The 13,171-nt window shown below is 28.8% G+C and overlaps 4 protein-coding genes across 4 annotated transcripts; all 4 read right to left on the bottom strand.

Moving 5' to 3' along the window:
• Window positions 1-566: 566 nt before the first annotated feature.
• Window positions 567-6,769, bottom strand: GO595_001931 (Leucine Rich Repeat family protein; the record flags this gene model as incomplete). The annotated part of the gene is made up of 2 exons (XM_067914784.1): window positions 567-4,982; window positions 5,354-6,769. The coding sequence occupies 2 exons, from the start codon at window positions 6,767-6,769 to the stop codon at window positions 567-569; spliced, it is 5,832 nt and encodes a 1,943-aa protein (XP_067777617.1).
• Window positions 6,770-8,421: 1,652 nt separating this feature from the next.
• Window positions 8,422-9,171, bottom strand: GO595_001930 (ras-related C3 botulinum toxin substrate 3; the record flags this gene model as incomplete). The annotated part of the gene is made up of 1 exon (XM_067914783.1): window positions 8,422-9,171. The coding sequence occupies one exon, from the start codon at window positions 9,169-9,171 to the stop codon at window positions 8,422-8,424; it is 750 nt and encodes a 249-aa protein (XP_067777616.1).
• Window positions 9,172-9,366: 195 nt separating this feature from the next.
• GO595_001929 (potassium/sodium hyperpolarization-activated cyclic nucleotide-gated channel 1) lies at window positions 9,367-10,065 on the bottom strand (the record flags this gene model as incomplete). Its single annotated transcript, XM_067914782.1, has 1 exon — window positions 9,367-10,065. The coding sequence occupies one exon, from the start codon at window positions 10,063-10,065 to the stop codon at window positions 9,367-9,369; it is 699 nt and encodes a 232-aa protein (XP_067777615.1).
• A 1,678-nt stretch (window positions 10,066-11,743) lies between these two features.
• Window positions 11,744-12,904, bottom strand: GO595_001928 (uncharacterized protein; the record flags this gene model as incomplete). Its single annotated transcript, XM_067914781.1, has 1 exon — window positions 11,744-12,904. One exon carries the CDS (start codon window positions 12,902-12,904, stop codon window positions 11,744-11,746), a length of 1,161 nt encoding a protein of 386 aa, XP_067777614.1.
• Between the last annotated feature and the right edge of the window lie 267 nt (window positions 12,905-13,171).

The following is a 13,171-nucleotide window of genomic DNA, read 5'->3' as shown; positions in this document are numbered from 1 at the left end:
GCCGAATCAAGATTGAATGTTATAACATCAAGAACGTCGGTATTACATTAATACCATTTATTTTATCAAACAATTAAACCATCATCTCATGAAAGATATTCATATATTAGATGTTGTTAGGATTCTTCTTGAGCAAGATATTTTTATGTTTTGTTTGATATTTATTTTTCAAAATAATATTTGAAAATTATTGGAATCATTTATCGGAGTATTTATGATTGCATTTGAATATGGACGTATAAAAATAGTTAAATTACTTATCAAAGATTAAAAATGTAATCGTTTCTATAAATTTGTTTGCCTTATGCATGATATTTATTTCAATATTTTTGAACTATTTGGACATAATATTTAAGATTTTTAGCAATCCTCATTACAATGATAAGACTGAACCTTTGTTTCTTTATTTAGGTAAATTTTTTGCATTTTACTCACTAACAAATTAATTTCCAAAAACCATAAAAATAAGTGTTTTAAAGAATATTTACTATAACATTAAAATATAAAAAAAAAATTGGATTTTCCGTTTAATTCTATTTAAAATTTTATAATATAACATTTTTATTTCAGTTTTTTTCGAATCTTTTCCTAAACTGTCTCAATGCCGACACGCACAAATCCCTCAGCGACGTCACCGAAACCATTCCCGACGTATACGACTCGATTTTTGTTGGTATTATTTCGAATTTTGTTTCATTTCCCAGTACAATTTCCATTTTGTCCTTTGTTCCTTTGATCGCATTTGCCTCTGCGTCTTTCCATTTGCAACTCGCTTCTTTACCATTTTCGTTTTTCACGCGAATTCCTCCGTTCGCAAATGAAATGGTACAAAACGAATCACTTCCGACAACGTAATCCGCTTTAAATATAAATGTCCCAGCGCGTGCAGCACTTGCCGCTAATGCATTAGTTTTTTGATCAATGATACAAAAGACTTCTTCCGAAAATATGGACTTCCCATTCATTGTGAAGATGCAACGAATGATTTTGTCGAAGTCATCAATCGTTAAAAGATAACTTTCTCCTTCACTAATGTCGATCCAAGAATCTTCAAATTTATATTGCCAGATGATTAAATTCATATTAAACTCCCCAAGTGGTTCAGCAATTGCATTTAAGATGTAACCTGTTTCAACTTTACGAATTTTGTTATTTGGATTATTACTACTACTATTTGGTAATGATAAGATTTCACTCGCTTTGGATACTATGGATTGCATAGATGTGATAGATGATATTGATATCATTGAGCTTTGCGCTGTTATCTCTTTCTTCTTATTCGGATTCGGAGGACGTTTAATTTCAATGCTGAGTGAAGTTGGGAACTTCATTGAATTGTATTGAATGTGAATCTCTTTTTCAATTGAGAATGACTCAGATATATAACCGTTTTTGCCGATGGCGCGGATTTGACACCTCAAAATGCAGTTATCGTCGTGTGAGGTGAGGATGTAAACCTGTGATTTGTTGTTTTGCGATTCTTTGAAGAACTTATGGTCTTCGTTAAGTGGTATTCTCGACCATTTATAAGAAAACGAATCCGCTAAAATAGCTCTTGTTATAATACATTTCATGGAAGATTTAACCATTGGAAAATCTTCGCTTAATTCGAACTTTGCTAATAAAATCGATGGAATTGGCTTAACAACGATTCCGTTTTTGGACCATGTGCATTTACCTTCAATCCCATCAGAACGTATAGGTATATAACCTACATCAATCATTTTTCCAAAAAGTTTTTTCGATGGAGAAAATTGATATGATTTTTTGTATACCAGATTCTGAACGACTGTGTTCTCTAATGTAACTTCATCATTATCAGAGATATATGAAACAATAATTTTCGATTTTCCTTCTTTTCCTCCATTATATTTTCCGCTAACAATAATTTTACCTTTTTCATTTTGTGAGATTTCGACATTAGTAACTGTTGGAACCATTGGTGTTATCTTAGGTAATTTAATTAATGTTTTAGGTTCATTACATTTTATCCTAAATTCATTTCCTATATCAGACTTAACAAAAGTGTATGAGAAACCGTTACCTCTTTCTATCCATCGTTTTTCACTTAACATTTCCCACACAATTTTTGGTTTTTTGTAAGTAGTCAATTTTCCTATCGTTTCGAGTTTAAGTGTTGTTCCTTCTGATAAAAAGTTTTGATAATTATTTGGTAAAACGATTGCGAAATCTATTGGTTTCACTCTTTCTTTAACAGCGTTAACCACCAAAGGATTTTTCTCGTTTAACGGAATCAAAATATTATCATCAAGTTCAGCGAATATAACTTCAGCTTTAATGAAACAATCGCATTCAGCGTCAGATAATTTTAATCTTAAATTATCTGCGATCGAATCATTTTTATTATTTTTATAATATATAATATTATTTTCATCATCGATATGATCGAAAACATATTCTATTATTAAATCGAACTTATCATAATAATTCTTTTTCAACCATTTGATTGAATAAATTGGGTTTTCATGTTCAACAGATAATTCTTCGCCGACTTTTAATTCTCCTTTTATATTACATATGAAATTATCCGCTTCTGTACGATATATTACATCAGTAATATTTGATGATTCTTTATATTTAATAATAGAATCATCCGAATCTAATATATAATATATCGCTTTGATTTTATGGCCAATATCATTCTCATGTAATACATATGGATTAATATTAATAGCAATGACTTGTTGTTGATTATTTTTCGGGTTTATTCGTACCCAATCGATTTCAGTGTTCGAATTCGATTGGATTTCGATCGAGTTTTCATAATAAAATGTTTCGGGTAAATATATTTCGGAGCCAATTTTACATGAGTCATATGAAATCTTAAAGTCTTTGATTTCTAATGATATGTTTTCATTAATGTATATAATTTCATCATGTTTACCATCATTTGATTCTAATTTTATATATTTTCCTGAGTCATTTATGTTCGGTGTATATTTTTTTCCTTTATTAATTAATTCTAAATTCGATTTGGAATGAATTCGATACCATTTAAATTCATATAGAAATGAAATTTGTTGATATATTTCAAATGTTTTGTTACCTTTAATTAATTCATTTGTTTTCTTACCTTCAGTAATTTGTTTATCTCCAAAAACAAAAATCGATTTACCATTACAATTATCATCTCTAACAGGAATTATTTCTACTGCTATATATAAATTCAGATATTTTTTTTTAAGTCGTAATATCCCATTTTCATTATTCACTATAAAATTAATTGATTGTGCTTCAATTGGCTTATTCCTGATGAATGATTTATTCGAAAAGTACCACTTGTATAAACATTTTCCTTTTCGACCTCCTTCATAAGTACCATTAACAACTATTGATTGACCAGTTTCTAATTTACCTATAATTTCAACGTTTTTAAATGTTGGCAAAGTTGGTTTTACTGAATTATTACTATAAAAGTAATAAGGGATTTCATTAATAGTTGTTGATTCATCATCAAGTATAGGTAAATAAGAAACACGTAAATAATAATCAACGTCATCTTTTGTCGGTATATATTTCAAGTTATCTTTATCTAATTGACAAATAACTTTCCAATTACTTGTTAATGATGTTGATTTCTCAATATATATTTCGGAAAATCCTTCGCGTTGTGGTATGATTTGATGATTAAATTTGATCTCTTTTCCTTCGAATAATTCATCAGGAAATTTGATTCCTTTAACAATTGGTATTTGTCGTTTTATTGTGTCAGTAACGTAATGAATCTTTTGGAATTTTAATTCGGGGAATTTGTTAATAAATGGTTCAATTGTTAATACTAATTTCTCCCCAATTAATGACTTATCAATAACAAAAGTGTTTTCTTCCGAAACTTGTTTTCCTTGTTTATATATCTGATGATATAAATACCATTTATATGTATATGGGATTTGTAATGGATAAAATGTTATTAAATTGCCTTCCGTAAATTCACCTTTTACATTGATGGCGATTGGAAATGGCATCGTAAGTTTGTCTTCTTCTTCGATGCAAATGATATTCGAAGTGTACATCGAAAATTTGGTCTTAGGTATATTCTTGAGTTGGAATTCAGCTTTAATAAGACGTTGTTGCATACTTTGATTAATAACAAGTTTTCGCGTCTTGAATTCTTTGATGATGATCCACTCTTCGTTCTCTTGGGAAGTAGGATATTTCGACATATACCATCGGATGTTTGTGGCATTGGTATAGGGAATTGTTATTATTTTATTGTTCTCGATTAATAATTCACCAGTTTTGAATTGCTTGCCAAGTGATTTCTTGAGATCTTGAGTAAGATATGTAATGGAATCTTCCGATGAATTTAATGGTTTCCCTTGGCGTAATGAATAACCAACAAGTGGCGAGCGTGAAAACGCTGTTTGGAAATCATTTGATGTGATCGAATTGCGATTAACCGTTTCTAGATATAAGGAGCCAATGGCTGAAATAATGTCAACGGTGGGGAAACTGGTTTTGTTGGAACTAAGATCAATGGATTTTAAGAGAGGAAAACTTGGTAATCCTTTAAATGTTGTAAGATTATTGTTGGAAAGAGATAAGTATCGAAGATTTGGAAGACTTTGAATATAATCAAAATTATTTAGTTTGCAATTGTCAGCAAAAAGTGTTCTAAGTGATTGTAAAGTTGGAATTTTTTGATTTATTGGTACACCTGATAATTTTAATACTGAAAGATTTTGTGAAAGAGTAGAAAAATTGGGCGTTTTAAGCGGTGAATATGATAAATCAAGATAGGTAAGATTTGAATATGATAATTCACGTTGAGCTCTTGGTACTTCATTGACAACAGAAGAGAGAGCTTTTTTAGCTCTTTGCTCCCCGGATTGTTCAGCTTGTAAAGTAAATGAATTTTCTGATGTTTCAGACATATTATCAGAAAATGAATTATCTGTTTTTTTCTGTCTTAAAGGTGAACCAAGATTTCCACTTGCGACGAAACGCTTCTGATTAGATAACTTATTTCTGTTAGGTGACTTTGTTTTGCTGCTTTGCATTCTTGCGGAAACGTTTATTTTTACACTTTTTGTGTTCACTTTTTTAATAAAATCCAAAAAAACAAGAATTTTAAAACATAATTTATTAAAAACAAAACATACACACACACACATTATTTTTTCCGATTATGTATTGAAGGAGTACTTAATTTTATTGGAACATATCCAGAAGTTTTTTGGATTTTTCTTACAGCTAACAATACAATTAAAACAGAATTAAAATGAGGCTTTTTGTGATTGTTCTTTTCCATTATTTGTCTTTGATGCATTTGCAATAATTTCTTTTCTTCTCTTAACATTTCAATTCTGAAAAACATTGTTCTGTTTGATACTGATGATAAAAGGGTTTCTTCAATAGTTAAACGGAGTTGTTCATGATTAAAATTCTTACATGGAGTTTCACGTATAATACGTATCATTCTTTTGGCCCAAGCTTCCCATTGAGCAAGAGCTATAATCTGTGATTGAACCTTTGAAAAATCTCTTTGTATCTTTTCATGTGCTTTTATTATTGATTCATTATCTTCTTTGATTTTTTCATATTCAGATTGAATGCTTTGATTTGTTTCGATTAATTTTTGAATCTTTGGTAATAATGGTGAACCTGCTTGGACTTTTAAGAGCTTTTGAATCTTTTGAATTTCTTCATTCTTTGATAAATTATGTGAAATATATGATTTCATGTTTTTGATTTGAATGATTAAAAGATCAAATGCATCATTTACATCATTAGGAATTTCATTGATTTTGATGTTCATTAAAATTGCTTTAGTTTTGTTAAAAATGTCTGTAAGTTTCTGTTCATATTGTTTCTGAATTCGATCAATATCTGATTTAGCCATTGTTGTGCTTGCTTTAATTTGTGATAATAATGTGTTCTTTTCGACTGTGAATTTCTCTTCAATTGATTTATTTTTAAGTGAAAGAGATTTGTTTTCATTCTTTAAATTAGCATTTTCACTTAAAATATTATCATTTTGTTTCTTTAAAGTTTGATTTTCTTCAACAATTTCTTCCTTTTGTTTCCTTATTTTTTGAAGTTCTTTAATAGCTTCTTCATATTGAACTTTTATTGATTTGAATTTTATGTTTTTGTTTTCAAGATTTTGTTTCTCTTTTTCAAGTTGTTGTTTTTCATTTATAATTGAATTGTTTTTATTCTCGATTTCTTTGATATGTTCATTGGCTTCTTTTAATTTTTGAATCGAAATTTCAAGTGATGATGTTAAATTTTCTTTATCATTACTTAATTCTTCAATTTCCTTTTTATTATTATCAATATTTTCTGTTAACTCTTTGATCTTTTCTTCATATGACTTGATTTGATTTTCAACATTTTGTGTTTGTTCATTAACTATTTTCTGAAGTTCTTCTATTTGTTGATGTGCATCTTCAATTTGTTTTAACAAATCTTCATTTACATATTCTGATTGTGAAGAAGAACTAGTGCTAATTATTTCATTTGATTGTTTATGAAGAATTTTTAATAAATTTAAAATATTCGTACAAAAATCTAAGTTTTGATCAATTGGATAAACTTTAGCAATTTGTCTTTGTGCTTTCTTTTGTCTATGTAATAATTTCTTAAGACTTCTTATTAATTGTTGATTTTCTTTATTAACCTTTTGATTATCTTTTGAAAGTTTTTCATTTTCTTTGGTAAGTTTTTCAAAGTTATATACATCTTGTTGTGAATCAGATAAATGATCTCTTAAATCACATACATATGATTTCAGAATTTCATTCATTATTATTTGAGCAACAAATAAATCAACTAAATGTCTTGTTGAAACTGAATCGGTTTCACTTAGTTCATTAAAAATTTTTTCAATCTTTTTTTCAATATTTGTTGGTTGTAAAAGTTCAAATATTTGATTTGAATCGATGTTTTCTATATCTCCTACAATTGATAAAACATTTTCTTGTGTTATTTCTCCTATTTTCTCATCTATAAATGCGCCAATTGATGAGCATCTTCGAATTAATTCTTCTTTTTCATCTTTTTCAAATGCTAAAGGAGATCCAATTGAAGTTCTATAAAAAATAATATTTTGTAATTCTTTGGAATTTACTAACTTTTGTAAAAATCTTAACTCTTCTTCAAATGAATGTAATATATCAACACATTTATTTTTAAGTTTTTTGTTCTCTGATTCTTTGTTTTTAATATTTTGTGAAATAATGTTTGTTTCTGTAACTATTTTATTAAACTTTTTAATTATACATGTGATTATATTGATAATTCTATCTTCAACTGTTAGATTAGTATTTTCTTTTATTTCATTTATTTTCTCAGTTATGGAATCATCTTCAATATTATTAACTGTTTTTATCATTTTTGCAAGTAATTCATAATTATCATTTATTTCGTTTTGAATTTGTTTTACTGGTTCTTCTTTGGACTCAGTAATGGCTATTTGTTGGTTCTTTAGTTGTAATTCGAGATTATGTCCAGCATCATCAATTTGATGACATAAATTATCAAGTTTTTGAAGTTGTTGAACAAGTTCATTTCGTTGTTCAGATAAACTTTTTATTTCGTTTATTTGAGATTCAAGAAGTTCTTCGAGATTTGTTAAAGCAAATTCATATGATTTTTTGGATTTCTTTAAGGATTCGACTTGTTCTTTAAGAGATTCATATTCATTTGCTGATGAATTATTACCGCTCTTTCTTTGATTTAAGGAATCTATGAAATTTGTTAATCCTGAAAATGAGGAAATTTGAGTTTTATACCTTTCATTAAACCTGTCATAAAATTCCTGTTTACTGTTACTTTTCTGTAGTTTTTTGTATTCATTAATGACATCATCAAAAGAACTAACATTTTTTCCTGAAATTGCTCTAAATTTATTAAGAAATTTTGACTTTTCATTTTCGAATTCATCATAACTTGGCTTATCAAAATCGGATAATACAGGTGAAGTATCTGTGTCATTCGAATAATTTTTTTCATTATTTTGAGATTCTGGAATACTGAAATTATCTTCTTCTTCAAGAAAAGATGTATCTGAAATAGAACTGAAATTTAAGTCATTGATCTTTTTCATCATAGCTTCGATGCTAGATGTGGAGATCATTTTTTGGATTTAACGTACAATAATTTGCGCGGTACCGCGTTAATTTTGAGGGGTCTGTTTGACGATATATGAACGTTATACAATGAGGCGGGTTCATCTTCCAAAGCCTTTCTTTAATATTTTTTAAGATATTTTTGTTAGAACACTTGAAACGACAAAACAACTGTTTTTAGAAAATATTCTTACAAACTAATTCCAACTTTTTATCTGATAATTTATTATCATAAAAAGTTGGTTAACATATTTTTTGTTATCTAAAATTACAAAAAAACAAAAAAAGTTTATTGGATGGTATACCAATATTTGAGGGAAACAAATGTTTATAAAAGATTGCATGGCTCTTGGTGATGTTGTTCTTCGCTTGTTTTTGCGCTTGGACGCTCTTCGGTTGTCTTTTTTTCCTCAGTTTCTTTTGTTGGTTGCTGTACAGGTGCAGGTTGTTGTACAACTTGAGATGGTTTTTCAATTGGAGTTGGTTGTTCAACTGGCGCTGGTTTTTCGCTTGGCTCTGATTCTTCGCCTTCGTCTTGTTGTGATTGGTGGGTAACAGCCTTCAGAGCAGTTTCGAAAACTTTGTCAATGTTAGATTTGGTAAGACACGAGCATTCGATATAGTCATAAGCCCCTATTTTCTCTTTCATTGCTTGTCCATCTTTTATTGGAATTGGCTTTAATTCAGTGTTATTTGGATCTTCAACAAATGAATCACGAAGGTCTTTCTTTAGGCCTACAAGGACAATCGGAGCTTCTTCACTAAAGTCATGTGCCTCTTTGATCCATTTTGATTCTACACTTTCCAACGTTTTAGGTTCAATCAAAGAAAAGCAAATAATGAAAACATCAGTTCCTTCATAAGTAATAGAACGGATTTCTTCGTATTCTTCTTGTGACATAGTATCAAATGGCCTTATATCAATTGGGTTATCATCGAAAAGGATTGTTTTTGAAAAATTATTGGTCTCAGTCGGAATGTAATCCTTTGGGAACCACCCACTACAGAACGTCACAATAAGGCTTGTTTTCCCTATTTGGCTATCACCAACGACGGTGCACTTGACAGATTCAACCATTTTTGAGGTAAACGTTTTTAATTGAATTTTGAGTCAATATATTAACAGCTGTTGTTATTATTTTCACAGAGGCAGATTTTGCACAAATTTGATCACAAGAAATAAAAGTTTTGTAGATGGTTAAGTATTACTAACAAAGCGTTGACATTTATTATTAAAATACATTTTATTTTTCAAATATTTATTATAAATTAATCACATAAATTGATCGTCATCATTATATCCTTGACTATCATCGAATACAAACGAAGGAGTAAGACAAAAGGGATCATTCCAATCATCAACTTCTGGAGGAATGGTCTCATTTTGATAATCTGGATCGAATGAATTATTGCTCATTCCAAGTTGTGCCATGTTCGGTTGAGGTGTTTGTACTTGTGGAAATGTTGGAGCTGGTGTTGGAAACATGTACTTTTGATCAGGCGTAAATACTGGTATTTCTGCTTGTGGTGTGGAAAAGGTTGTCTGTCTGATTGACCATTCTCTGGTTTCTTTGTAGTTATTTTTTAGTTGAGGGATAACAGCATAAAGCTTATTGTATGAATCATCTTTCATGGAAACTGCTGAAAACCCAATCCTTTGAAGAGACCCATTAATTGAAGATTTGCACTTGTCAATTAGTAATCTTAATTGTCTTGTGTTAATTGCTATGCCGTTAGGTAACCAGCAAATACCACAGACAAGACATCTATTAGAATCATTTTGGTCGTTTCTGATGCAAAATTTCTGGATTGCAGATAACATTTCAGAGAATTTGGTTAATCTTTGACCACGATTATTTCTACAATCTTTTGACGAAAGGATTGCTCTAAGTTTTTTGTATTCTTCCTGGTCTTCTGGAGAAAGTGTTTCAAAGTATTTTGGCATTACTTCAGAAATATTATTTCCTTCCATCTTTCCAAAGTAGCCTTAAGTGCTCGGCCAATTATCACATGATTTTTGAATACAATAACCGAAGATTTTGGTTTGATAAACTATACAATTGCATTTTTTGTGATCAACAAACAAACTTTAAAAGAATTTGCCCAGATCTTCAATTTATTCAAGCATATTTTTTCTATGAAGAAAAGCTTTGATTGCATTATCCACTTCTTGCATTCTCATTCGTAATTGTTTCAGTTTTAGGGAAGAAGAAAAAATTAAATTATTCTTTTTTAAATTATCTTGAAGAAAATGAGTTAGATCAGATAGAATCATTTGAAATCAATGAACCCTTATCCGCCTTATTTTGTCTACGCGTTTATATTTTAACATTCCAATTGAAAATGAAACCTTTCAACAAATTGATGATTCCCAAAGTTCACTTTTTTCTACCAAGAAAAAAATCAATGCAGTGACCTTAGTGAAAGCGAAAGTTACACAGATTATAATGTTCATGGTTAACTTGATGAAATCTTAAAAATTTTGGTACAATGAAGCGAAGTCATAAATTAGATTTAAAAGGACACATGGGAACGAAGTTTATATCAACTGATCGTGTCATATTAAAAACTTCTTATAAGCAGACTGAACAAGCCTCAAGGTTTTGCGCAACCTCAACCACAATCTCATCCTCCATCACCTACTGAGTAATAAAACAAAATCTTTGGAAAAAAATAAAATTGAATAATTTATACATCGATGAATAATCAATCATTTATAATAAACCTATACGACAAGAAAAGAACACATTGTTGTAATAAAAATTATATAAGTATTTCTTGAATATTATATTTAAATATTAAAATATGAATAAAAAATTTTTTTCATTTTTATGTTTAATTCAAAAAGTGGAATCTGATCGTACCGGGAGTTGTGCTGAAGATATTTATTTGTTTTATTTAATAGACTATATTTTAATAATTTTTTATTTCAAAATAATATTTGGAAATTATTTTAATTATTATATACAGCACTTATTAAAGCATCTTTTAAAAATCGAATAGAAATAGTTTAATTACTTCTTGTTCAAGAAGTAATTGATATTAATGCTAAAGATATTTATTTGTTTTATTTATAATCTATTTTAATAATTTTATATTTCAAGATAATATTTAAAAATTATTTTAAATATTTAATACAGCACTTATGGAAGCATCTTCAAATGGTCATACAGAAATAGTGAAACTACTTCTTGAACAAAAAGGAAATGATATTAATACTAAAAATATTTATTTATTTTATTTAAATTTTGTTTCAATAATTTTATAATATTTCAAAATAATATTTGGAAATTGTTTAAAACATTTGAAACACCACTTATTAAAGCATCTGAAAATGGTCATATAGAAATAGTTAAATTGCTTCTCGAACAAGAAGGAATTGATCTTAATGCGAAAAATATTTTTTTTGTTTCAAATATCAATCATTTTAATAATATTATATTTCAAAATAAAATTTGGAAAATATTTGAATTATTTATGTCAGCGCATATGTTTGCAATAAAAAATGAATATAATGAAATAATTACATTACTTCATGATCACGGTGTCACAGAATAATTTCTAATTTAATGTTTTGAGATTTGCATAAAAATTTTAAACAAATTACTTAATAAATAAAATATGCAGAAAATGTTTTATTAATAATTTCATTAAGAATTCGGCTCCAAAACATTGAACGCTTCTTGTGCCAAATTTCCCAAATTTTTTGCGATTTTTTCGGTTTCCTCCAAAATCATTTCGATGTCTGTGTCATTTGGCAGCAACTTGTTTAAGCACATTGCCAAATCTTCCAAAGTATCTTCCGCTTCTGCGCAAGAGTTCCTCAAGTTCTCTTGTTTGCAATTACTTTTTTTCATACTAATTTGTTCTTCGATTTCTTTTATGTTGTTTTGGATTTCGTCCAAAGTGTTTTGCGATACTTTGTAGTCATTTAAAACATTAATTCGAGAGTTCTCTTGGAAGTCATTCGAAAACTCTTTGATGTCATTATAAAGTTTTTCGTTCTTTTCTTTCATTTCGGCAAGTTCTTTGTATTTGTCTCTCTTCGAAATGATGTCTTCTTTCTCTTTCATACTCTCTTCACATTGAACTAATAAGTTTTGGTATTGGTGTTTGTTATCTTCAACTTGATGATACAAATTTTGCGCAATCGGATAAAATGGAATTATGTCGTCTAATGTCGAATATTTTTCGTCGGAAACAAGAAGAGAAAGAACTTCTTCTGGGATCTGTCGAATGTCGTCGTTGGTGAGGAACTGTGTTACAAGTGTTGGAAATGAGATACAACAATCAAAATAAAATGTGTATCGAGATTTAACAGAAGTAAAATTACTCTTGGTAAAGTTCTTGACCTTAAGTAAAATGTCTGGTTCAAACTGAGTAAGTGAGTTTTCGTTACGAATTGATTCGATATTCTCATAGAGATAATTTAAATAAGTTTCATTATTCGGATTTTGATAAAGGCGATCACGGACGTTTTTAGGAGTAAGTGGCTCTTCAAGTGACTGCCTTGTTAGGTTTAAAAGTGATTCTATTTGTAAAAATTCGGCAATTTGTTGAATTGAGTAATCATTTAATGTCGTAATTTCGATTTTCTTTCCATGCAAAAAGTCAATGACTAATGGGAAGCAGTCATGTGGATCATCAATATCCAAGGTAATTTCGCTACTTGATGGATCAATTTCTGAAATATATTTTGATAATGATGAAGCTAACGACCTGTTCACCCCATATTTCTTACCTTTAATGGTAATCCAGAAATCGTCAACTAAATGTTCAAAGTAGAAGTCAAGTTGGTCTTTTGAGAGCATTTTTATTTGGCACTTTAACGAATTTCTGCCAATTGCCACAACCCAACATTTTATCGCTTGAAAGCACGCATAAAAGAGATTTTTAATATCAAACATTCTATATCTTTTTGATTGATTTAAATTAATATGTTTATGAGTTTTTGATCAGAATGAGATTAATTGACAATTCAAAAATGTTACTACTAATGTTAAGAAATATATCAACACTTCATGAAAGAATAACGTTTTTAAGGTTTGAATTCACAAAAAAATATTTTAAAAATAACA

This window comes from Histomonas meleagridis (genome assembly GCF_020186115.1).
Source record: "Histomonas meleagridis strain 2922-C6/04-10x chromosome Unknown contig_16, whole genome shotgun sequence".
Classification (NCBI taxonomy): domain Eukaryota; phylum Parabasalia; order Tritrichomonadida; family Dientamoebidae; genus Histomonas; species Histomonas meleagridis.
Note: the sequence above shows the minus strand (reverse complement) of the source record. Positions and strands in the feature narration are given on the sequence as shown.